The sequence below is a fragment of the Carcharodon carcharias genome, chromosome 20 (assembly GCF_017639515.1).
Source record: "Carcharodon carcharias isolate sCarCar2 chromosome 20, sCarCar2.pri, whole genome shotgun sequence".
Taxonomy (NCBI): domain Eukaryota; kingdom Metazoa; phylum Chordata; class Chondrichthyes; order Lamniformes; family Lamnidae; genus Carcharodon; species Carcharodon carcharias.
Genome location: NC_054486.1, coordinates 107,001,896 through 107,029,606, shown reverse-complemented (window position 1 = coordinate 107,029,606; position 27,711 = coordinate 107,001,896). Strand labels below are relative to the sequence as shown.

The following is a 27,711-nucleotide window of genomic DNA, read 5'->3' as shown; positions in this document are numbered from 1 at the left end:
AGTTTTTGAAATGGAGTGGCCTGATGTTATTTATGTGTACAGTTCTATGATAGAATAAGGCACTTGACTAAGTGCACAGGTATTTGCTTTGGGGAAAGAATTGAGAGGGAGAGAAATGCAACAAAATGACTTTGTAATTCTACATTAACAGAAGTATGCCAATGCCAACAGCAAAACAGGATTGTCTTTCTTCTCTGTGTATCTGGAATATGAACACATTTTAGCAATTTAGTACGGTTTGTAGGGAACAACTGATCCAAGACGGAATTTGCTGAAATAAACTCCCAGCGCAGTATCCCTTCACGAGTGGGAAGCACAACTCCGTGCCAGCATGTGACACATGAGCTGAACTTGTGATACTTTAGTTATAGTCGTCTTCCATACAGATGTGTTTAATTACTTTTCACAATGGGGTACTATTCAATAAAAGAATGCCAGCACATGAGATTTTATTGATATGTGCTTTGTTTGCTGGAGTTGTCTTTACACTTGGAAACTGATGGTAATGCTCAACATAAAGATGATGCAAGGGGGTTTGTATTGTAAATGTTGCTATAAATGTGCTGACATGGAGCTGGTTTTCAATTTCGCTGTGATTTCCTATCTAAACTTTTTGCCAACTGTTTGGTGAAATGGATTTGGTTCACCTTATGTACTAGCGCTGTTAATTTAAATTTTCAATGTAATTACAATGCTTAGCATGCCCCTTTTCATGCATGTATGATGTGTTTTGCAATATGTACTGCAGAATTATGAATACAGTGGTTCATTTTGGCAGGAATCTAACCTTTAACAGGTGGCTGCAGGATTTTACCTTTTTTATAGGTGAGGAGCTATTGTAAGGACCACTATTTACTGTCTTCTGTTATGTGTTGGAAAACAGGTGATATTTGAGATGGGCTGTTCATTTATCTTTTTCAGCCTACGTCATTTCTAAACTTGATCTTTTGTGATCGCCTTCGTATAATTGACTACGAGACCTTATGAAAATTTTTCTTTAATATTTGGAACTTTAAATGTAGCGCAGTCACAACAAATGTTGTTCACTTGTGTGAAATTACTTGATCAGAAAAGAAATTCTGATGGCACATTTTTGCATTAGAATAATTCTGCCTATTTGTTTGTTTTCAGGTTCAAGGCAAGGACCCCTCGGTGGACATCACACAGGACCTTGTGGACGAGTCTGAGGAAGAACGTTTCGATGACATGTCATCACCGGGTTTGGAACTTCCGCCGTGTGAGTTGAGCAGGTTGGAAGAGTTGGCAGAACTAGTTGCGACATCACTACCTTCACCCTTGCGGCGGGAGAAGCTTGCACTTGCACTGGAAAATGAGGGCTACATTAAGAAGCTCTTGGAACTCTTTCACGTGTGTGAGGACTTGGAAAACGTTGAAGGACTACACCACTTGTACGAAATAATCAAGGGAATTTTCCTTTTGAATAGAACTGCACTTTTTGAAGTCATGTTTTCAGAAGAATGTATAATGGACGTAATAGGATGTCTAGAATATGATCCTTCTTTATCCCTGCCAAGAAAACACAGAGAATTTCTGACAAAAACAGCTAAGTTTAAGGAAGTGATTCCCATTTCTGATCCAGAACTTAAACAGAAAATCCACCAGACATACAGAGTACAGTATATTCAGGATATGGTTCTACCAACACCATCTGTATTTGAGGAAAACATGTTATCAACACTTCACTCCTTCATCTTTTTTAATAAAGTTGAAATAGTTGGTATGCTTCAGGTAAGCATTCAACATCTGACAGAAGAATTGTTGAGCAAGTATAACATAAGCATGTTATTGAATTTGATATTCTTTCTTGTCATGACTAGTTTCAGTTGAGTGTGCTTGTGAATGTTTGTACTGAAGTAAAACCACCCAACATTGCAAATATAGATTTTTGTCCTTCCAGACTTTAGTTATCTGGATTGACCATTTTGAGCCATGTAACATTATGGTGAATTACATCTCTTGCTAGTTGTAATAGTTTTGAGACCAATTTGAGGTGTTAATAAGAATAGCACACCAGAAGTGCTTCTTGGCTTTCTCTCGCACTGATGTATACTAACTAAGTTAGTTTAACATTTATCCTTATTTGTTATTGCATTGTATATATAGCAACTGAATTGAGAAGCCACATAAAACTTCCTCACTAACAATTTCTGGCCATCTTAGAAAGGGTGTGGTTGATGCTTTTGGAGCGGCGGAAAGGGTTTTGTAGGTTCATTGTAAGTTTTGAAGAAAAAGTAACACAGTATAAATTGTTTTGGTACTTCCGGAAGAATTTGTTACAAACCTCTTTGCAAAGTGGCTAGAAGGCTGGCTGGAAGACTGAATAGATACCATTTACCCATACTTTCTGCTTTCAGAGTGCCAGCGAATGGGAAGTGGGGTCCCACAAGGATCAGTGCTGGGACCACTGTGTTTACAATTTATATTAATGTTGTAGACTTTGGAATTAAAAACACTTTCTAAATTTGGAAGGATAGGCAACACTGAGGAGGACTGAAATGAATTACAGAACAATGTTAATAAACTTGCAGAATCAGCATTAATTGGCCAATGAATTTCAGCATAGTAAAGCGTAAGGTATTCCATTTTATGCAGAAAACTAAGGCCATATGTTACTTGGAAAATAAAAATCTAAATGGAGTCGAGGGGCAAAGAAATCTTGTAATACAAATACATGGATTACCAAAAGTTGTGGTAAAAGTTAATAAGTCCATAGCAAAATGCTAGAGGGATAACACTAAAATTTCTAGAATGGTATAGCACCTTAGCTGGGCCACAATTGGAGTACTGTGTGCAGTTATGGTTGCCATGTCACAAAAATGATATAGGGGCACTGGAGAAGATGCTATAAAGATTGACAAGGATGATACCAGAACTGTGAAAGGGAAGGCTAAGTGGTGATTGAGAGGTCTTCAAAATTATGAAAGGCTTTGATAGAGTTGACACAAAGAGTGTTTCCACTTGTGGGGATGAGCAAAACTAGAGGCATCAATATAAGATTGTCACAAAGAAATCAAATAGGCTATTTAGAAGAAACTTCTTTACCCAGAGAGTGGTGTGAGTATAGAACTCTCTACCACAGGGACTTGTTGAGATGGATAGCATTGATGCATTTAAGGAAAAACTAAGTAAATACATGAGGGAGAAAGAAATAGAGGTTATGATGATAGTTGTTTGAGGAAGAATGGGACGAAGTGTGTGTGTGTGTACATATATGTGTAAACATACAGGCACAGTACCTCAAATCCAGCTATCTGAAAACAGACATTTTTTTAAGTGGGTTACACAAGTTTTAATTGCTACCAAATGAATGAAAAAACTTACTAGCTTGTTCAGGGAGTTGCTGCAGGGCGCGATGGTGTGCCAAGTAGTTATCCGTTTTGCGCACCTGTTGTTTCCTGTGCTCCGAGTGGCCGGATTGACCCTTGACCTCACCTGACCCAATGCAGAAAAGTTTAGGAAGTTGCACATCTCTGCGCAACTTCAACCTTGAGTGTTTCTCTAGTGCTCCAGTGACACAAGTGGTCTTATCAAAGCACTAGCCAGTTTCAGTGTGGCTGCCTTAGACTTGGACTTGATTGCTACCAATCTTTATCTAATTACATTAGAGTTACTGTGCAATGCCTTGGAACCTTTGTCTGAAAGCTGGCAAGACCCAAAATCCAGCACAGACTTGGTTCTGCAGTTGCTGGTTTTGAGTCACTGTACCTGTAGAGAGTGTGTGTGTCTGTGTGTGTGTTATATACTATATTACATAGTAGATAATATATAAATAGACAACAATTACTGCAAGAGTGCGTATGTTGCCAGAGCACTTCATTTAAAGTTGTAATATTCATGTCACATTGCCCTGATCTCAATAGCAGTGAAACTGTTCTGGTAGCTAGATGCTAAAAAGAGCACCAGTATCCAAAAAGGAAGTTAGCAGCAAATCATCTTGCTTTTGGGGAAACACAGTAAAAATGATTTTCCCTTGTAACTGATTTTATTTTTGTATCTCTGCCTCAAATTGGGAGATTACTTTGTTTTAATGTAAAGTCAGCATCCTACTTTCCAATCTCATAGCCTCCGTTACAAGCATTACTTATTTTCACCACTATGCCTGGATCCGCTTCTACCTCAGTCCATCTGCTGGTGAACCCTTATCTATGCCTTTGTCACCTCCAGAAACAACTTTTCCAATGCTCTCCCGGTTGGTCTCCTAAATAAAACTTTTGGAACAGGGGTTTGAAAGGTGCACATCCTTGCAAAACAATATACTTGAGATGAAAATTGTAAGATCTTTTAATTTGCATTGACTAGGTTGCTAATATATTTAGATGGTTAACTGGCATCAGTTGTTGAATTGAGTGGGTCTGGTATATTAGAAAATACACACGAAGGTTTCTCTATTCAAATGACTGCACCAAATAAGGTGTTAAAAGCAGAATCTTATAATGTCTTCTCATTGGCTGAATGTAAATTATTTTAAAAGATGTATTAGAGTGTTCACTGGGTCCTAATCTATTCTATATAATTTAGTTTATGATGTTGAAGATGAGCAAGTGCCGGTGAGTCTGCATAATGATATCATGATGCAGCAAAATTGCTACAGCAAAATTCCTCGTATAAGCTCCAATTTCCTGTGGCTCATGAATGATGGTCGATTCCTGTTCAAGAATCTATGCATTCTAGCTATCATTTATACTGGTAAATATGTTGTGGACTGAACCCAAAACCTGCTGGTGCAATATAAGATGTGTTGTGAAAGCTGGTTGTTACCCTAGCATACTGAACAACTGAAGTAATGGGATGGAGTCCATAATTTTCTATGGTTCTATTAACCTGCAAGGCTACAACCCAATTGCTGGAAGGTGGGATCAGAATAGGCAGCTGGATTTTTCAGCTGGTGCAGACATGATGGGTTGAACAGCCTCTTTCTATAGTGCCATAACTTTTCTATAGTTCTATAATAACAGACACCTCAAAAGCTAAAAGATAAATTTGTGTTTTAGTGGTTAGGTGATGTGCACTGAGCTTGTGGGGAAGGGAAATATTCTATGGTTTTGAGATCTTGGGGAAGTGCATCTTGAATTCAGTGCAGGGGAGAAGAAAACCCTGCAGTAAGGGCATTTTCAGAGTTCTTTTTGCAGTTTCACCTTAAGATATTTTCACCCTAAGACATTTGTACAAATGAAATGTAAGTTTTCTATATGTGTTAAAATTGCAAGGAGCTCAATACTTGAGCGACATTGAAGATTTCACTGAGTTATGATGTGTGCACTATGTTTTTGCGCTTGATAGTGTGTGATCTCAGTAGCTTAGAGAAAACTTTGGCCGAATTCTAGAGAATTATAAATCTTTTGTGACGCCAATCCACTAACCAAATTGGCAGGCCAGTAGCAGTTTCCAGTAAATGTACTACTTTTTCTAGCTCATTCCTGAACTCTGGAAAATTACTTTAATTATTCCAAGATTCACAAAGTTACATAACTAATAGAACACACACTGAATTTTTGTAGTTTATATTAATAAATTTCTGATAGAATGTACAGAATTTGAGAAATGCACAGAACACTTCAGTCCTAGTATTTCGTTTTTAAAGAGATAGAATTTGCATTTTTCTCTGGCTTATGAGATTAGCTGCTGGTACAACCTTTGGAGCTCTCATTTTAGTAGAAATCCAATTATTCCAGAAAGGCCATGTCAGAAGTTTTAAGACGAAAATTCATTAATAGTTTGACTATTGGCCTTTCCTTTTTAAAAGAAGCACTAAAATGGGTGCTAAAGCAAAATACTGCGAACATTGGAAATCTGAAATAAAGCAGAAAATTCTGGAAATTCTCAGCAGGTGTGGCAGCATCTGTGGAGATAGAAATAGAGTTAATATTTCAGGACGCTGTTTGCTTATATAAACATCTTTGCACTCGACTGGGTGAAGTGCTTTATGATGTTTTGACTTAGGGTACTGTGTAACTTAATTACTTTAAATAAGCCTTGTTGCCCTTTTCTGTATCTTTGGTATATCAGTATTCTAGCTATTGCTTCACTGATGATATGCACAAGGTTAAATTAATCTATTTTGACTTATGATCAGATGCCCTCAAACTGTATTCTGATATTGTAGTTTAACTTTGCTGAATCATCCGAGTTGACTGGAAATCTTTGGTGAATGACCAGCAATCAAAGCTCAACTCTTATTGACCACATATGTCACATTTCTGAACTAGCACTACCTGAAAGAAAGAGGGACTTCTCCCAGTGTACTAGATGACATTCATCCTCAGCCAGTGCTGCCATTGAACACATTATCTGGCCATTCAATTTGCTGTATTGTCAGCCTGCGCAACAGCCATTGCACTTTAGAATAGTGTTATATGAAGAACTTTAAAATGTTTCAGATATTATGGTGTGCTGCATAAATGCAAGTCTTTCTAAGCATGAATTTATTCAATAACTGTCATCTTCAATTGCCATGATTGCCAACAACCCTGACGTACCTGTAGCCACCCGTAATTCACCTTAGTTTCATACAGCTCAAAATGTGATCTCCAGATACAGGAAATTAAAATCAATCGTTGTACTCCTAAGTGTTTTTCACATGTCAATTGGACATAATGTGAACATTTTACAAGTTATTGAAATCCTAATAATAACATTGAGGAGGATGGCTACTTTTTTTCCAAAATCTAAAAGCTGAATGTTCGCAAGCCAGTTTCTGCCAGTTTTTAGTGATGGTGAGAGATAGCATGTGTTATAGGTGCAAAAAAAAATCACTAGCTGCCCTCATCACATGATATAGCTCGCTCTGCAGTATGACCATAACTGCTGTTTTCCCTTTCTCCTCTGTCTAATGCTTCCTAACCTTTTCTTGCAAAGTACTATGCCAGCATTGGTATCTCAGTCAAACCACTCAGCACCAAATTAATACTGACATCATAAGCAAGCATCAGTCTGGACAGCAATTTAATCTGGCACCAATGTTGGCATAACTAGGCTTTTTCTTTTTAAAAAAAACAACTCTCAGCCTGTTTTGATTGTCAGGCCAGGTCAAACCAAACTAATTGTTATCAGTAACTATACCCACCTTAACGGATGTGAATAATGTCCCTTTTGACTAGCCTTCTGTACACGTACAGAGCGGATAAAAGGAGTTGATTTACTCCCATTTAGGATATGGGTGTCACTGGCAGAGCCAGTATTTATTGCCCTTCCCAAATTGTGCTCGAGGAACTGGTGGTGAGCAGCCACCTTGAGCTGTTGCAGTCCGTTTAATGAAGGTACACCCATAATGCTGTTTTAGGTATGGTGTTCCAGGATTTTGGCCCAGTGACAGTGAAGGAATGGGAATATGTTTCCAAGTCAGGTTGGTGTGGGGTTAGAGGGGAACTTGAAGGAGCTAGTGTTCCCATGTACCTTCTGCCTTTTTCTTTATAGGTGGTAGAATTCACAGGTTTGGAAGTTATTGTCGAATATGCCTTCGCTGCATACAGTGAGAATGGCAAAATGAGTTTTACCCTAGTCAAAATGTATTTACTGCCCATGCCTGGTTGCCCCAAGAAAATTGAGTGAGCTGCATATTGTGGGACTGGAATCGTATGTAGGCCAGAGCAGACAAAGGTGAGCAGTTTTCTAACCATTAGATCTTGACAACAATTTGGCATTTGCCATTGTCATTTGTTGTTTTTTTACTGCTGGCTGCCTATTACCATTAATTGGCTTCAACTCAATTTGAGCTTACATCCTCCAGGTTGCTAGACCAGTTCCATATCCACTAGGCTATTGTGCCTGTTCATGTGCAAGTGGAGTTAGTAGTATTTGGAAAGGAATCTTCAGGGTAAATCAATACAACTGACTGGCTAAGCATCTGTAGGCAGTGACCGAGTCTCTGTTGCTTACACAGATTATAGCTTTGAAAGTATAAATCTATTTCTCTTCCATGCTTTGGTCATAGTCATGAGGCTCAGTCATTGAGTATGTTCAAGACTGAGATTGATTGATAGATTCCTATATATTAAAAACATCAAAGGATACAGGGATGGTGCAGGAAAATGGTATTAAGGTAGAAGATCAACCATGATCTCATAGAATGGCAGAGCAGGTTCGAAGGGCTGAATGGCTTACTACTACTATTTCTTATGATCTTGTTTTTATTGTGTTAGTGTATTAACAAATGGTTTAGTCATACAGTAAAGCAGGAAAGCCCCTTTTCAATGGGTCACAGGTGGTCTTCTGTCTGTATTTTATCAGAGATCTTGCACTTTTTGTTTTAAATCTTCCAGGAAGATGAGAAGTTCCTGACAGAGCTTTTTGCACAGTTAACGGACGATGCCACCGATGATGATAAGAGACAGGAACTGGTAAGTGTGAGAATGTCTGAGTTAAATGTGCTGCTGGAGATATGCATAGAGATTGACCATAACCACTAATTTCATTTTGGGCTTATACCTCAAAGCTAAAATGTAATCAGGTGAATAATACACAGGACCAGACCTGTCAGTGTTCCTGTTCGCGCACACTTTGGAAGTAACTATTTTCTGCAAATTAAGTGCTTTAATATATGAGGCTCTCGCTTCTGTGTCTGAAGTGTGAAGAGACCTAGCCCTACATACATGAAGATGCTGAACCAGTGAGTTTTTATTTTGTATAGTTGTTCAAAATAGAAGTTGTAAAGACTAGTACTTTGGATGACTCATGACCAGTTATTCTAGTGCAGCCCTGAGCAGAGTTGATGCTCCATTTACCTCTGAGCCTTCATTCATAGCATGCATTGGCTGTTGGATATGGAAGAAGCTGAAAAAAAGCAAGGGGATGCTATTAGGAGGCAGGGCAATACCAGCATCTGCAGAATAAGCGAAAGGACTCTAATCAAAGCATACTGCAAAGTATAAAGCTCTTTCTCCTGTCCTATGGAGAAGCACCTGGACTTCATTTGACAGGAACTGAGAATGACACACTTGGAATCTCAAGCCACACATGGGGAACTGCAAACACTGTCCCATATCGTTCCACTTGTGAAGTGTGTGGGGAGTATTATTAAGGCCAATGGAATTGCGATCGTAGTGCTCAAAGCCAGCTTAGTGAGTATCATCAGTCTAGCGGCTGAGTGGAATGAATGTTGACCGGTGGTCTAATTGATCCCCAAAATGTAACTTTGCTTTCGTTTCAGGTGAATTTTCTGAAAGAGTTTTGTGCGTTTTCTCAAACTTTACAACCTCAGAACAGGGACTCTTTCTTCAAGACATTGTCAAATATGGGTATACTGCCAGCTCTTGAGGTCATTTTGGTAAGTTGTTAATTAAAGTAGTCAAATTACAGAGGGTACAATTCCAAAAGAAACACAAGCCCTCCAGTACCTCACCAAAATGAACCTTTCTCATGTGAGCCTAACAGTAAGCATCGGGAAGCTGTTTGTCTATGGGAACTCCTGTCCTCCCTTGACCTCCACACATGCAAATGTTTTCAGCAGGTGTTACTCTATGGCAATGGGAAGCCTCATTCCCCCTCCACCCCAGCAGCACTGAGACCAATTATAGTAGACTACTTCCACCCAAGCTGTGATCAGACTGAAGGATTCAGTTTGAATCCCACCTGATTGTTGATTCCCTCAGCCCCATCCCCGGTGCTGCAGTTCCCCATTGGGAAAGCGTCTTTGACCAGGAAATCACATAGTTTCTTTGACCACCCGCTTTGATCAAATGCTTGTTTACTTTTAATTAAAAATGATTCAGGATTTTCGTACATCTATTTAAACTCCATGACATTAGCATTTCACACAACACTTCCTAACAGAAGCTTGCTGTGTGCTAAAGATGTTAATGTTGATGGTGTATATTTTCAAGAGCACTTTGCTATGCAAGCATAGTTGTTCTTCTTGGTTAGAGCAGCATGGGATGGATTGTATGCCTTCCATTTGTGTTGCCACTTTAAAGTTCTGTTTTTCTTTCTCAAATGCAGAGCACATAAGCTAAAAGTAGTCGAGCTATTTTACTTAGCATGCTTAAAATATTGCCATGCCATATGTAGGGTAAGAGGACTATTTATAATGCAGACTGTCTTCTACTAAAAGCATGTTTAGTCTGTTTTGTGGTAATGAATGGTTAGAAGGGACCAATCAGACACCAGAAATAGAATAGAATATTTTTATTGGGCACAGAGGAGAGCCATAGACTCTGAAACCACAGCTGCTGGAGGCCTGAACAGCAGCACCAGGGTGTCATTGGTCCTGCTGCTGGTACACTTTAGATCACTTTGCTTAACTTCTCTCTGCTGACCTGACCATTATCCTCACAGAACCTAGTGTGGGGTAGGGGCTAGGTTTCTGAAGAAATATGGGAGCATAATATCTATGTGGAAGAGCTTCACAGGCATCCAGCTTTAGTATGACACCAGCTACAAGGAATTTGAACTGGGTCATGTTATATTGCAATTAGAAACAATGCCAGATTGGCTGCTTCATGCAGTGTTGTCTCAACTCAAAGTAAATTAATTATTTTTTAAAAGTGGGGAAGAAAATACATTAGATTCTCTTCTTGTATGAAAATTAATTGCCTTAATCAAAGTCCTGGAGAACTGCAACAGAACAACTTCTACCATCAAGTGACATACAATTATCAGGTGCCTCTATTGATCGCTTGGCATCTCTTTCAGACCTCTTGAACCTTCTAATCCTGAATGTTTCAGTCATAGTGAATGCCAGGCTTTGTCTCTGATTAGGATCAAGAATCACAAAAGATGCCAAGTAGAACTGGAATTTCTGGATCAATTTTCTAATGGGGCGCCATACTTGAGGCCAGGCCTTGTAAGGGACATTCAGGGTCAGAGAAATGGGAAGAAAATATATGGGCTGGAATTTTAATGCGGGGACGGGACAATAAAATAGGACGAGCCATTCTCAACCCCTTTGACTTAAGCGACAGCGTAAAATCCCACTGCCGTAAAATTCCATCCATAGTTATCAAGAAACTTCTTCACATTTTTTTTTCTCTTCCTAGTCTTTTGGCCCAAATGTTCTCAGTATTCTGGCTGTTTTACATGTATACTATATCCCCAGTGTATCTGCTACAGGGGCTTTGCCCTCTTGATGCACAAAATGAAGGGGGCCATTCTGATAGCTAGTAATGCCATGATGTTGTCTGCTGCTCCCTGAAACCGGCACCATTTATTCTTTTGAAGTTGCAGCTATACCGTCCTTTCACAAAATATTTGAGTAATTGTACAGACCATGTATCAGGTGAGCTGATTGAAATAGTTGGCTTATACTAAAAATATTTAGAACAGAAGAAGAGGTCTGATTTTTTTTTTAGTTTTGTAGGTTTTGATGGATAGATCATTAAAACCACGAGTGTGGTGTTTGAAGGTGATTAAAAGCAAAACAGTGTTAGCCTGTAGCTAGGGTGCAACCTGGAAGTCTGAGGCAGTGAAGTTAAATCTGTATCTGGCCTTGGTGAGTCTGCATCTGGCGTACTGTATTAAGACTTTGTCACTGTGTTACAAGAAAGAGGTAGAACTGGCGGGAGACTGATTAATGAACTACAGACTTGGTTGTGAGGAAACATTGTCTACCCTGGGACTTCTCTGATTATGGAAAAGAATTTAATACTTCTTTGGGCAAGGATTCATATCTGTTTTTGAATGTGTTTCCTCCAAAATCGTAGTTTCAAGTTACTCCATTGCCCCCCCCCTCCATTATTAATTGCATGACATAATCCAGATTTCCTTTAGCTACAGGTAAAACTTGATGTATGACCAATAGACTGCAAGATGATAAAATCTCAGCAAGCAGCTTTCCTTGATCCTCCACCTTGACAAACCTTCCTTTGTAGTGGATCCCTCCCCTGCCACTAAATTGCTGTCTGGTTCTGTTATTTTACCAAACCTCGAGATGAGGCGAGTTTGATTCCTCTCCACTGCCATGGATATTACCAGAGGTGGGAACCTCAACAGCATGGTACCCACGAACAGGAGGTTGGCGGCCAATTAAACGAGTTAAGTGGCCAATTAAGGGCAACTTCCTGTCCCTCTGGCATTTGACTGGCAACATGAGGCACTGCCACATCGGGAGACTGCCAAGTAAACCCTTGTGGCCTCGAGGTGGGGAGGGGAGAGTGTGGTTGGTGTCGTCTTTATGACCGCTGCTTAACTACAATCCCACCAATGGAGCGGTCACACCCTCCAGTACCCTTCCTTGTCCCGGGATCACTGGGGCTTGTCTGCCTGACCCAGCGAAACTAAATTAAGAAAATCTTATCTTCGTGGGTGTCTTGGCAGTGGCCATCTCCATTGGTGACACTGCCAAGGGCTGCCAGCACAGGGGTGGTGGGCAGCTGTCCACAGTTGGACAGTGGTGCTGGCGGTGGCCAAATTAAGAGCTGGTAAAATACAGCCCAGTGCCCCACTCTCCTTCTGTGGTCAGGTTCTCCTTTTAGTCCTGCCCTGTGCTTTGATAAAATCCTGGACTTAAAGTTGCAATTTTTTTGAATGCTTGGAGTTTAAATAAAAGAAAATGTAGATATTTTTTCATAAGGGTGATTGAACTGTGGAGCACTGTACATCACCAAAGGGCAATGGGATAGAAACCTGTGACAATGTTTCAAAATGGACTGGATGAATCATATTAGGGAACAAGATAAAGGAATATAAATTCCTGAATCAGCATAAGGAACCAATATCTGATCCATATAACCTACTGTTCATCTCCAATACTCTTCCTTTGTTGAAAACAATACTATATTACTGTATTTAATATGGAGTAACCGTATCAAAGGTTTTGATGGGGTAATTTGACTGCGATCTCACTGCTTTCTTTCCAAGTCTAACTAACTACTGGGTGATAACTCTGTATGCCTTAATACTTTTAAAATACCACTATGTTGATCTTTCAGGGTATGGATGACATTCAAGTGCGAAGTGCAGCCACCGATATATTTTCCTATTTGGTTGAGTACAATCCATCCATGGTACGAGAATTTGTCATGCAGGAAGCTCAACAGAATGATGATGTGAGTACTTGAAAGCTGGTTTTCTTAAATGTTTGAATTGTGCTGGACCATGGCCTATTTTGCTCTGTGCAAGCTAGTTGGACTAATGGCATGAGCGCATTGCTGGCAAGGACAGCATTTGTTACCAATCCATAATTTCCCATGAGCCTTGAACTGCTACAATCCACATGGTGTACGTACGCGCCCCCAGTGCTGTTAGGGAGGAAGTTCTAGGTTTTTGATGCAGTGACAGTGGAGTGATATTAAGATTTTTTTGATTGAGATGTTTAAAATTGTGAAAGCTTGGGACAGAGTAGGTAAAATGTTTCCAGGGATTGAAGGACCTAGAATAAGGGGATATATGTATAAAATTGAGTGTGAAATTTACACAGCAGAAGAAATATTTTTACACAGGGTTATGAAGCCATGGAATGTACAAGCAGAGTTATTGATTGAAGCAGAGACTCTGTAAACATTTAAGAATAGATTAGATGAAGGAAATGGGACTAAAAGGACATGGGAATGTGGGATTGTGAGTGCTGCTCCAGGAAGACAAACACCAACATTGACTGTTTGGGCTGAACAGCCTATTCCTTTGCTTTAAATTCTATGTAATTCCATTTTGGAATATCATTGCTATAAATATGCACAATTTGGTATACTTTGTGTTCATTAAGGCTGGGGATGTTTATATTGTGGAATGAAACAATATCCATTCATACACATTAAGTCATTTGTAGTTCTAAGTTAAATATAGATTGTGATTTGCACACAATACTGAGCCATTTTACAGTACTTTTTTGCAGTAGGTGCTAATTTCACAATTGCACTAAATTGGAGTTACTCATTATTTTTGAATTACTGTACAGTTGAACATCTCTCCCAGCTTCACACTGTGAATCTTTTTTTTTGAAGTGTACAGACTGTTACATAGCCAAAAGCAACATCCATTCTGGTTCCTCATCACTCTGACCACTCAAATCTGTGTTTTGGTGTTTTCCTGCTCTTTGTTGGCCTGGGCACCAGGAGAACACTCTGCTCCTTTTCAAATAGGGCTTGTGCAACTTTTAACATCTCATCTGAACAGACAGGCAGAACTTTAGTTTAGCACCCCACCTGAAGGGTATAATTTCTGACAGTGAGCTACTCACTTAACACTGCACTTAAGTGCTTATGAGCTTTGAACCAAAACTTTCTGCTCTGAATTGATCCAAGATGGCAACTTTCAAGCTTACTTAAGTTTGTTGAGATCCACTACACTGGCAATTTAATGAAACAAGATTTAGTGCCAATAGGCTTGTTTCATGTAAAATCATGTAGAAGTTTATACTCAGTGCATTTATAATATATCATACCTTATATATTATACCTTCTATATAAAACGGAATACCAAAATTGCAGTATGAGTAAGGGTTTGATTCCTCTAAAGTGCCAAAAATGTTTTTTACACGTGCCCCAAATCTGCATGTTGTATGTATCTGGTTTTACCATGTCATTGGAATCTTCATAGACTGAGACAAAATCCCCACTTTGCTATCATGTGTCAGACACCAAGCAAGACTTCAAATCAATCAATGAATCTCATCGCTTGAGAACAAAATAAAAACAGTTACAATTCTTTAAAGTTATGTGCCATTAAATCTGAAATAAAAAGCTGATATCAGTAATGGTTTCTGTGAAACTACCGTATTGTTTAAAAACCCATCTGGTTCACTAATGTCCTTTAGGGAAGGAGTTTAGTGGTTGGGTATATGATTATGCTTTTTCAGTACAGTATTAAGTATGTATATTATAGCACAAATTCCTAGGAACCGAAATACAACATCAGTGTAAATCTGCTAAAATATTTTATTATAAGGGACACTGCTCTACATCTAAAGAAGGGAAAAAATTACCTCCAATATGAAGTATTTAGTTGTTCTTACAGTTTCACTTTCTCCCCCACCTCCTTGTTACACTGTTTGATTGTTAGAGGAATTTTGTTTTGTGTGAATTAGGCAAATAAGGAGAGCTGCAGATGCTTAGGCCAGCGCAGCAGCCCTTTTGCAGTGCAGCAAGGTCCTGTGAGATTGATGCTAAAACTATCTCCAATACCATAACAGAGATCAGGCCATTTTCTTATGGGAGTGGAAGCTATTCTAAAATGTGAGCATCAGCCACGATAAGGGATGGTGAGGAGAGGCGGGGTGCGGGCACATAAAAGGGAAATACACATGCACATTGTTGAAACCGAGAGTAGAAATTGCATAAGGGAAACAATTGATGTCTTGATGTTTCAACAATTCACACACGCAAAAGACCTGTTAAACATTGGCGCTGAGCTGAGTTATAAAGCACTTTGCTCACTACAGCCTTTACTTTCAAGTAACTATCTAGTCCCTGTTATAATTTTTTAAGATCTCTCTGATTAACCCTCCAAGCTTTTCTGATCCAGGGTACCCTAATTTATCAAATCTCCCCTCATGACTTTAACCCCTCAACCTTGGTAACATCCTGGTTAATTTACCCCACACCTTTTCTCTAATAGTTTTATAGTCTTTCTATAATGCGATGTTCATATTTGTACACAGTACTCTATTTAATTAATACAATTAAGGCCTTGTAGAACATCAGTATAATTACCTTGGTTTTTTATACGTCCCTGGATAGGAAACCAGGATTCCTTGCACTTTTTTTGCCTTATCTACTAGAGCCATTACCTTTTTAGTGGCCTTTGTCTGAACACCAAGTTATCTCTGCTCCTTTACTCCATTTAATTCTGGCAATTTTTCAGTGTACTTCCTTTACCTATTCCAAAATCCAGCATTTTTAATTACAATATAGAGGACTTAGAAACTAGTTATGGAAAGTATACAAAATATACTACTATAGTTGTAATTTCCAATTATTCACTCATCCTTTTGTGTAAAGTGCTTGAGGCACAAAGATGTCGTAGCTACAGTTCCTTACTGGCAAAAATTCCTTACCCTTCGAAACTCATGTTCACACATTGAAGTGTCAATCCAGAAATTACAATGTTACAGGAAGTAATTAAGAAATGTAATTGGACTGCTAGAGTTCTCCTGTGGTCTTTGTGCAATGGTGCTTGCAGCATATGCAGAAAAGACTGTGAAGTGTTACTTTAGATAGTGAATGCAATCAGCAGTCACAAAAAACTTGCATTTGTCAGTTCAGACTGGTTTGTGGTTTTCACTGGAATTTATGCCCACTGTGATGAGAAAATATTTCAAATTAAACCTAGTAGAAACACAATTCAGTTTATTTAATCACTATAATCTAGACAGCCCTGGTTTATAGGGAATAGTAGAACTGTTACATATTCTTAAAAGAAAATTGATTAATGGTTGTTGGAAACACAGCGACAGCTTGTATGCCTTTAGTGTGGTAAAATATCTAAAAGCGTATCACGGGAGCATTATCAGACATTATTTGATGCAGAGCCACACAGAAAATCTCTATCCCAGAGAGGTGTGGATAATCTGTCATTAAGTATGTTCAAGACCGAGATCAATAGATTCTTGGAATCCAAGTGAATCAAGGGATATAGAGATCAATCAGGAAAGTGGAGTTGAGCTTGAAGATCAGCTATGATCTTAGTGAATGGCAGAGCAAACTCAGACCCTGAGCTGGGCGGCACAGTCCAATTTATGGGACTGCCCCCAATTCCTAAGGTATAAGAAGATGTTAGGGCAAATGACCTGGAGCTTGGGTTGAGGTGGTTTTCAATGAACATCTTGAAGAAGAGGGAGGGAATTCCAGAGCTTAGGGCATCGGCAGCTAAAGGAACTGCTTTCAATCGTGGGAGCAATTAAAATCAAGGATGCACAACAGGCCAGAATTAGCGGAGTGCAGATATTTTGATTGTGGGGCTGGAGGGGATTGCAGAGATGGGGAGGGGGCAAGGTCAGAGGGGGATTTGAAAATAAGGATGAGAATTTTAATATCAAGGTGTTGCTTAACTGGGAACCAGCGTAGGTCCACGGGGTTGATAGGTAAATGGGACTTTGCTGCATGTATTCTAATTCACACAGAGCTTTGGATCACTTCAAGTTTACAGAGGGTAGAACATGAGAGACTGGCCAGGAGTGCATTGGAATAGTTAAATCCAGATGTGACAAAAGCATGATGAGAGTTTCAGCAGCAAGTGAACTGAGGGTAGGGATGGAGTTGGGCAATGTTATGGAGCTGAAAATAGGCAGTTTTAGTGATGGTGTGTTAATGCGACTGAATCTGAGGGTCAAGTGTAACGAGTTTGCAAACTGCCTGGTTTAGCCTCACAGTTACCAGGCAGATGGTTGGAATCCTTAGCTAGGGAATGGAGTTTATGGAGGAGACTGAAGAAAATTGGTTCAGCCTGTTCAGTGTTTAGTTGGAGGAAATTTCTGCTCTTTCAGTACTGAGTATCGGGCAAGCATTTTGTTCAGAAAACAGTCAGAATCGTGGAATATAATCCCCAAAATCAGCTTTAGGCACTTTCGAGTATCATTGATTATGCACAAAGCAGGGAGGAAAGCCTAAATCAACACACGTTCCTGAAATTAAATGACAGAAAAACTAAGAACATCTGCTTGTGCTGCTTGTATTGTGATTAGCTGTGTGCACTAGTTCACAGCTTGGTTTGATTATGAAACTTATGGCTATTGATGTACATTTTTTTTAGGATATCCTCCTCATCAACCTCATCATTGAACATATGATTTGTGATCCAGACCCTGAGCTGGGCGGCGCAGTCCAACTTATGGGACTACTCCGCACTTTAGTTGACCCGGAGAACATGTTGGCCACAGCCAATGTAAGTATATAATTTTATAAAAGTACATTTGATGTTTCAATTATCCAGGTGTTCATTACTGCCCATTTTCTACTGTGTGCCTGTTTTTATATTTATATAATAAATATGCCAAGTTCATCTTATTCCATACACCTCAAAGCTCAATTAAACATAGAAAATAGGAGCAAGAGTAGGCCATTCGGCCCTTTGAGCCTGCACCACCATTCATTATGATCATGGCTGATCATCCAACTCAATAGCCTGCTCCCGCTTTCTCCCCATACCCTTTGATCCCATTCGCCCCAAGAGCTATATATAATTCCTTCTTGATAGAATTTGTTTCTATCAGCCTTTCTGGTTGCCACCACTAGCTGAGCCCACTGATGTTGACCCTTGGCATTTTGCTCAGCCCTGAACTCTGCTTTCTTCACTGCATTTTTCCGTTATCAGGATTTCTTTCTTTGTCCTCCACCTCTGTCACTAAACCTCAGCCCATAATTTATTTTAGTCACTGTTGTAGGAAAATCAGCAGCCAATTTATGCATTGCAAGCTCCCACAAAGAGCAAAATGATAATGACCAGATATCTACTTTTTGTGTTGTCAATTGAGGGATAAATATTGGCCAAGGCATTGGCAAGAGCTCCCCTGCTGTTCTTCAAAATAATGCCATAGGATTTTTCATGCCTATTTGACAGGGCAGACAGAGCCTCAAATTAATGTCTCAAAAGAAAGATGGCACCTCTTACAGAGCAGTAATCCCTCAGTACAACAATGATAGAACTTGAGCTCACAACCCCCTGAGTCCGAGATGAGAGTGCTAAACACTGAGCCAAGACTGACAAAGGAAAGATCCCTAAAGGAAAGGTGCTTATTCTTGTATTAAAATCCCTCCTTGGTATTACCTAGCCCTACTTACATAATTTCCTTCATGCTCCCACTTATTGAATACCACTGACAGATACTCTTTCAACCCTTAACCCTCCTCCCTCCAAAGTCCCTTCTTCAGCACTGTCACCTTGTCGCTTCCTCCCTGTTTTTCCCTTCTGTTTGATTGCGCTTCTCTTACTCCTAACTACTCTCTCCTTGCTGCTCCATGCCCATTCTGTTTTGTATCTTCATACATGGAGAACATTATAGAAATTAAAAACTAAGATAAAAGCAAAATACTGCAGATGCTGGAAATCTGAAATAAAAACTGAAAGTGCTGGAAAAACTCAGTAGGTTTGGCAGCATTTGCGGAGAGAGGAACAGTGTTAGCATTTTGAGTCCATATGGCTCTTCAGAGCTCTGAAGAAGAGTCATATGGACTCACAACTTTAACTCTGTTTCTCTCTCCACAGATGCTGCCAAACCTGCTGAGCTTTTGCAGCATTTTCTGTTTTTATTATAGGAGTTAAGTTGTAATTCAGATGTGTACATGCAAACATGCCTTCGTATTCCTTCTGAGTGGGGGATTAAAAAAGCATCAGGCGATGCCTTAAGGAGAGTACATCTTTGGAGCTGGCTGACTGGTTTATCATCCGCCAGTTTGACTAATCTGGGAATCTTTATTAGTTCAACAGGTGAAGTCTTGCACAATTGTAAACATCAGTTTCAGCCCTCCGGAGTAAAGCCTTTTTTTTCCCCGGATTTGCTTTACCATTCCACAGTTAGTGAGCACAGGTTACGTTTGATCATAAATGCACAATATAGTTTCCTAAATGATACATTATGGTGATGTTGCAATATGCCTTCCTTGCATTAGATACCTGACCCCTCTTTTTGCCATTGAAGTCCTTTCCCTTGATACTGATTCTTAAAAGCCTGAGCTCGAAGGTTTTAAAATTTCCAGCTAAAACTTCCACTTCTGTTTGTCCCTACTTGATTTGTTCACCAACAGAAATTGTTACCCCCAAAAAATGCACCTGATCAAAAATAGTTAATGCTCTCAGAATCAAATTTCAAATACTAAGCATTTTTTGGTAAACTGCATGCGCATGCATACATTTTGTTGTTGTGATTTGAGAGCCATAAGAAAAAAGCAAGTTGCACCCTTTTTTCTGTTATCGGTCTACTGGATTGCCTGATACCCAAAGTGCTTTGAGATCATTGAGGGTGGTACCCTCAGCTTTTCAAAGGACCCATGAAAGGCACATGCATCAATTGCTATTGTATCCTGCTAAGAAATACAGTCCAAATCAATGAAATCTGCAAAATTTGTCACTGTAACCATATTGGGTAGGAGATGGGAGCGATGGGTACAGCAGGCAATTAAGCTGATGTTTGTGTCACCAGTCACTGATTAAGATTACAGTTTAGCACTGGTAAATTAGGAATGCTTCATGCAGATGGTGGAATTTGAATTTGATAAAAAATCTGGAATTAAAAGTGCAGTGGTGACCATGAAACCGTTGTTGATTGTTGTAAAAACCCATCTGGTTCATTAATGCCCTTTGGGGAAGGAAATCTATTGTCCTTACCTGGTCTGGCCTACATGTGACTCCAGACTCTCAGCAATGTGGTTGACTCTTAAATGTCTGCTGAAACGGCCGAGCAAGCCACTCAGTTGTAACCGCTACAAAGTCACAAAAAAGGAATGAAACCTGACAGACCACCCGACATTGACCTAGGCAGCGGAAATGACAACGGCAAAGGCAAATTCAGCCCTGTCAACCCTGCAAAGTCCTCCTTACTAACATCTGGGGGCTAGTGCCAAAATTGGGAGAGCTGTCTCACAGACTAGTCAAGCAACATAGTCATCCTCACAGAATCATCCCTTAGAGATAATGTCCCAGACTCCACCATCACCATCCCCAGATATGCCCTGTCCCACCAGCAGGACAGACCCAGCAGAGGTGGCGGCACAGTGGTATACAGTCAGGAGGGAGTTGCCCTGGGAGTCCTCAACATCGACTCCAGACCCATGAAGTCTCGTGGCATCAGGTCAAACATGGGCAAGAAAACCCCCTGCTGATTTCCACGTACCACCCGCCCTCAGCTGATGAATCAGTGCTCCTCCATGTTGCACATCACTTGGACAAAGCACTGAGGGTGGCAAGGCCACAGAATGTATCTGGGTGGGGGACTTCACCAAGAATGGCTCAGTAGCACCACTACTTACCAAGCTGGCCGAGCCCTAAATGACGTAGCTGCTAGACTGGGCCAGAGGGAGATGATAACGGAACCAACAAGAGGGAAAAATACTTGACCTCACCAACCTGCCCGCCGCAGAAGCATCTGTCCATGACAGTATCGGTAGGAATGACCACCGCCCAGTCGTTGTGGAGACAAAGACCCACCTTCACATTGAGGATACCCTCCATCGTGTTGTGTGGCACAACCACCATGCTAAATGGGACAGATTTTGAATTGATTTAACAACTCAAGACTGGGCATCCATGAGGCGCTGTGGGCCATCAGTAGCAGCAGAATTGTACTCGAACACAATCTGTAACCCCGTGGCCTGGCATATCCCCTACTCTACCATTACCATCAAGCTAGGGGATCAACCCTGGTTCAGTGAAGAGTGCAGGAGGGCATGCCAGGAGCAGCACCAGGCATACCTAAAAATGAAGTGTCAACCCGGTGAAGCTATAAAACAGGACTACTTGCGTGCCAAACAGCATAAGCAGCAAGTGATAGTCAGAGCTAAGTGATAGTCACAACCAACGGATCAGATCTAAGCTCTGCAGTCCTGCCATATCCAGTCGTGAATGGTGGTGGACAGTTAAACAACTCACTGGAGGAGGACTCTCCACAAATATTCCCATCCTCGATTGAGGAGCCCAGCACGTCAGTGCAAAAGATAAGGCTGAAGCATTTGCAACAATCTTCAGCCAGAAGTGCCGAGTGGATAATCCATCTTGGCCTCCTCTGGAGGTCCCCAGCATCACAAATGCCAGTCTTCCGCCAATTCGATTCGCTTCATGTGATATCAAGAAATAGCTGAAGGCATTGGATACTGCAAAGGCTTTGGGCCCTGACAATATTCCGACAATAGAACTGAAGACTTGTGCTCCAGAACCTGCTGCACTCCTAGCCAAGCTGTTCCAGTACAGCTACAACACAGGCATCTACCCAGTTATGTGTAATCTTACCCAGGTATGTCCTGTACACACAAAGCAGGACAAATCCAACCTGGCAATTACTGCTTCATCAGTAAATTAATGGAAGGGGTCATCAACAGTGCTATCAAGAGACACTTGCTTAGCAATAACCTGCTCACTGATGCCCAGTATAGGCTCTGCCAGGGCCACTCAGCTCTTGACCTCATTACGGCCTTGGTTCAAACATGGACAAAAGAGCTGAACTCCTGGGGTGAGGCGAGAGTGAATGCCCTTGACATCAAGGCAGCATTTGACTGAGTGTGGTATCAAGGAGCCCTAGTAAAACTGGAGTCAATGGGGATCAGGGGGAAAACTCTCCGCTGGTTGGAGTCATACCTAGAATAAAGGATGATGGTTATGGTTGTTGGAGGTCAGTCATCCCAGCTCCAGGACATCACTGCAGGAGTTCCTCGGTTTAGTGTCCTAGGCCCAACCATCTTCAGCTGCTTCATCAATGACCTTGCTTCCATGAGGTCAGAAGTGGGGATCTTTGCTGACGATTGCACAATGCTCGGCACCATTCGCGACTCATACTGAAGCAGCCCATGTCCAAATGCAGCAAGACCTGGACAATATCCAGGCTTGGGCTAAGTGGCAAGTAACATTCATGCCACACAAGTGTCAGGCAATGACCATCTCCAACAAGAGAGAATGCAACCATCGCCCCTTGCCGTTCAATGCCATTACCATCACTGAATCCCCCACTGTCAACATCTTGGGGGGTTACCATTGACCAGAAACTAAACTCGACTAGCCATATAAATGCTGTGACTACAGGAGCAGGTCAGAGGTTAGGAATCGTGCAACGAGTAACTCACCACCTAACTCCCCAAAGCCTGTCCACCATCTACAAGGCACAAGTCAGACATGTGATGGAATACTCCCCACTTGTCTGGATGAGCGTAGCTCCTACAATGCTGAAGAAGCTGGATACCGGCCAGGACAAAACAGTCCGCTTGATTGGCACCACATCCACAAACATTCACTCCCTGCACCACCGACGCACAGTAGCAGCAATGTTTACCGTCTACAAGATGCACTGCAGGAATTCACCAAGACTCCTTAGACAGCACCTTCCAAACCCACGACCACTACCACCTAGAAGGACAAGGGCAGCAGATAAATGGGAAACACCACCACCTGGAAGTTCCCCTCCAAGTCACTCATCATCCTGACTTGGAAATATATAGCCGTTCCTTCATTGTCGCTGGGTCAAAATCCTAGAACTCCCTCCCTAACAGCACTGTGGGTGTACCCACACCACATGGATTGCAGCGGTTCAACAAGGCAGCTCACTGCCACCTTCTCAAGGACAACTAGGGATGGGCAGTAAATGCTGGTCCAGCCAGTGAAGCCCACATCCCGTGAATGAATAAAAGAAAAAAGAATTGGCTGAACCAGTGAATCTGGGAAAGAAAGACAAAGCTAGGAACATAAGAAATAGAAGCAGAGGTAGACTATATATATTCCCCTTGATCCTGCTGCTCAATTTAATGTGATTGTGGCTGATCTCCTGCCTTGGCTCCAATTTCTTGCCTACTCCCCATACCCCTTGATTCCATGAGGTTAATATTGATAGGTGCCCAGTTAACAATCAAAACTTAGTGGTGTATTTTTAGCAGCCTGTGGAAAATAAATGAGTTAATTTTGCCTGTCTCCAAACAATCCCTTTGAGGCATCGAATCAGAGAGAGACAAACATTGAGACTGATTTGTTTCAGGTATATGTGCCTTGGGATTAGTGCAGAAATACACTGGTAATTCTCCACAGGGTTGGTCAGCTGTCACCCAGGATATTGGGTATAGGCAGTGATGCCTTAATTTGTTCACTCATTAAGTTACAATGCTGTGGGTTCTACCCCTGCTTAAATGCATTCTTCATTTTGAAAGCTGCCTGTGATTCACCCAATGGATTTGTGTATTACTGCCAGGCTGTATTTCCAAGCATTGGAGCATTTTGCCCCAATGGCAAGCTCTTTAATGCACGCCATCTAACTTAAATTCCAAGCACAGTGATTTCCCTTAGAATGTTACTAATTGTGAGAAAAATACATACTCCAGAGTTGTCTGGTAGTAATCTGGTGTGCTGAAATAAATCAAACCTACAGCAGGTTGATAACGAACAGCTGCGTATTTCAGCTTTCCACTGCCCTGATGCTGCAATGGAAGGAAAGGCAAAATGGGCCTCAGGAGTGAAAGCACGCAAAGCTGACATCATTTATTAAAGTAGTTTGGAGCATTAGACCACTATATAAAGCTTCAATTGATCAGCGAAACGGACTTGAGGGACTGAATTACAGCCTCTTCCTACGAAACTAGTTATCCACAAGATCATTGATCTCTTTCTCTCACTCATTTGTTTTTTCCTCACATGCCCGTTCGTTTTCTGTTACCTCCCCGCTCCTCTGATTTAAATATATAACAAATCATCTGATCTTGCTGGCAGTGTCTTTGGAGGTTACTGCTGCAGCAATCTTTCCTGTCCTTAAGTCTGAAGTTGCACGGAACACTATGTTTATGGAAAGGTCTCTAACTAAACTGCATGCATCTAACTTAAATCCCAAGTACAACGGTTTCCCTTAGGTGCTGACTATGAATATATGATAGTCCGAATAGTTTATCAAAAGATGAGGCAAAACATAATTTGTCGATCCATCTGTTTTACTGTCCATCAAGGACAAATAAGTTCCTCTTCAACCTGCACGTAGAAATATGTTGCTGTTTCTTCATCATTGCTAGGCCAAAATCCTCCCTACCTAACAGCATTGGTGAAAACGGACTGAAGTGTTTCAAGGTGACACACCACCGCTTCTCAAGGGCAGTTAACTGGCCCATCACACCTGTGCTTGATCTTTGAAAGAGCTTATGGAATACATAGTATGATGCGCCTTCCTCTTTATTGCTCATAACTTTGTGACACCTCATTGGGAATTTAATTTGGCATCCTTCATTCACTGTTCCGTAAGTTCAGTGTGAAGGTTTTTATTTTGCAAAGTGTCCTCTAACTTGATCCTAAAGTCTTGTTAGCTGTAGTAGATGAAATTATATTGCTTAGTTACAGATAGATTTGAGGATTGATTCCATTGAGTTCTCTGCCAGTGCCAAAACGAGTTGCTTGCTATTGGATTTCTGTAAATGCAACTCAGCTGGCATTAGGTCACTCAGGCTACCACTTCACTCTCCAGGTTGGCATCCTTTCCTGGGTTCCTATAGGGTTTCCTACCCTAGATAGTTTCCGAATTGCATGCAGCCAAGTGCTGGGATGAACTAGACTAAACATTACCAATTAGTAGTCATAACCCTAGAAGCATGTACAGAATGTTGTTTCCTCGAAGATTGAGCAACATTTAACCAACCTTTAATTTCTTCCATCAGATTTCTGGAAGATGAGCGTGTTTAATGTAGGCATTGTGATTCTTGTAGTGCTATAACTCAGATCCCTCAACAGTTCCCTCTGTTGGGTAGCTGAGGGACGTAAGTAATTGATGTGAATATTTTTGATTAGCTTGAGCAGAACTCTGAATCCAAGAATTGTTACTGCTTGGACATCAGTGATCGTTCTGCTATTTATAAAGGATCACAGCTCTGCAGTTTTTGAGTACTATTGGTACCATTGATAGAGTAGTATAATTATGTCTGTCTAGAATCAATCTGGAGTTAGGTCTGGAGTAAATGAGCGTATGAATCTCTGTCCTTATTAAGCACTTCGAGGTAGGTCACATCGCAGGAGCAATCAGACTCCCTGTATTATGTCTCAAAAAGGTTCCTTATTCTCAACCACAGGCAGCAGTGCGATATTTTTTGCATTCTCTATGGCCATTTTAAATGAGCCTGGCAATTTAGTGATGAATTAAGAGCAGTTATGTGGATTGTGCCTTAAGCCCAGGAGAAATTGGATTGAGTACTTAATTGACTTTCACCTCTGGGAGTACTAAAGTGTAGCCCAATAAAAATAAGTTTAGTATGGTGTATCCCCTTGCTGAAACTGTAAACAGATTATCTTGAATTTGGAAAGATGCTGTGTGAAATATTAGCCTGGATGTTGGGTGACCACTAATGTGTGATGTGCTTCTCTTGTTATATGTGTGCTTACTTTAATTCCTCACCTTTGAGTTTCTTCCATCGCTGCCACCAGCAACAACAGACCTGTAATTATCACTACAGCTACAGCTTAAATCCCATCCCTAGTCCAGATTGGAAGAGCAAAATCTTTCATTATTTGCCAGACCTTGAAGTATTTTTTAATTAGTGTAAGATGTTCTCTGACCAACCTTTTCAACATCAGGTTCTGCTTCTTGGACCATGATTGCATGTATAGTAAAGTATTAATTAATGATCATTAAGTTGCAGTCAGTCACTCTGGGCTATTGGATTTGTAGTACATTTCCCATTCTGATGGCAGGGAAGTCTAAATTAAGATGTTTTTTTTGTGTGTAGAAAACAGAGAAGACTGAATTCCTGAGTTTCTTTTACAAACACTGCATGCATGTCCTGACTGCCCCCTTGCTGGCGAATACCACTGAGGAGAAGCCCAGCAAAGGTGAGCCATCTCCGTATAATGGTCAGTACCAATCATCATCTTACCTTCAGCGTGTGGCATGCAAATACACTTGTGTCGAAATGTTGCATGGTGATGAAGGGACTTGCTCGGCAACTCAAGTCCCTGCATTTTCTGTTTCTGAAACCCAGCAGCGCTGGCTGTGATGAGCATTTTTTGTTAGTTTCTCGGTGAAACATCTTTGTTTAAGGAAAGGAAACTGAGAATGCAGCCCTCATCGCAAATATGGGCCTTGTCAGTGGGTCAGAAACTTGTCTTTTTTTTAACTCTGATCAGCAAAATATAGTGTGTAATGACTTTTTTTTTAAAGATTCTGGGCTTGGAGAGTTGGGGTTCTTCAGTTCATTTTCAGTTAATGCCTTTCCCAACAGCACCTGGCCATCTATAAAAAAAAGTCCCCTAAATGGCTGCAGACTGTGCTACCTGAACCACCCTGCAAAAGCTATATAGAATCAAATAAGGGAGAAAGTCAATGGGATTAAATGGTTGGAGTTGGGCAGCACACTTAAGGTAAATTCTCCAGAATAAGGATAGGGGTTTATTTCCTTGCTCTATCTGTTTAACTTCTGTATGTTTTTATTGCTTACGGATACACTTTAAAGTTGTGGCATTTGGCTCAGAGAATGGGTGAACAGAGATAGTTCTATGAGGTGTGTTTAGAGGTGTTGAAGTTGCACAGAATTTTGATGCATCTCAGTCATGTTTGTGCAACTTGAAAATGCTGTGTCTGGAATTACATTTTGGAGTTCAAATTTCTCTACATGATAGCTTGGATTTGCTGAGGCAAACTTCGTGAAACATAGGGGAGTACATTTTCAGAGTCCTTTGCTAAACTAAGTTTTAGGAAATTAAAAGCAAGTGGTAATATTTGGTGACTAAAGTCAAGTTTTTATTTTTATTTTGACTATTTCTATCTAAAATATTTTTCAATTCCTTGAATTGATTTGAAGACAATCCAAACACAAATTTGATACTCAGCAAGTTTTTGAGAAGACATAATAATCACTTCTGCCCCTGTCACCATTAAGGACTCCCAAGTTAGATATACATGCAGACGAAAGTTCTTTTGATTATACTAACATCCTCCATTGATACAAATATAAGAAAGTAGCAAGTATTCTACTGGTGTGCTGATTTTATGTCTGTATATCTAAGTGAAATTGTGTATTTTGATTGAGTCCTGTTAGAACTGTTTTGTTATAAACTTTTGTTGGACTAGAATGTGCAGTCTGGTTTTAAGACTATCTCCCCTGCCTCCCTCCCCCCATGTCCTATGCATTGTGCCACTCACAATTGGACACATGGGATACTAATTACACC

At 40.6% G+C, this 27,711-nt stretch overlaps 1 protein-coding gene across 3 annotated transcripts in view; it reads left to right on the top strand.

Annotated features, from left to right (window-relative positions):
• The window catches only part of smek1 (SMEK homolog 1, suppressor of mek1 (Dictyostelium)), a 108,264-nt gene that overhangs the window by 62,093 nt on the left and 18,460 nt on the right, over positions 1-27,711 (top strand). For 2 of the 3 annotated variants that reach the window (XM_041214331.1, XM_041214333.1), the window contains exons 4-9: positions 1,132-1,749; positions 8,280-8,357; positions 9,167-9,283; positions 12,882-12,998; positions 17,638-17,769; positions 26,271-26,394. In XM_041214331.1, the coding sequence (XP_041070265.1) occupies positions 1,132-1,749; positions 8,280-8,357; positions 9,167-9,283; positions 12,882-12,998; positions 17,638-17,769; positions 26,271-26,394 (1,186 nt within the window). The remainder of the gene's footprint in view (positions 1-1,131; positions 1,750-8,279; positions 8,358-9,166; positions 9,284-12,881; positions 12,999-17,637; positions 17,770-26,270; positions 26,395-27,711) is intronic. The other variant, XM_041214332.1, reaches the window with a different exon arrangement.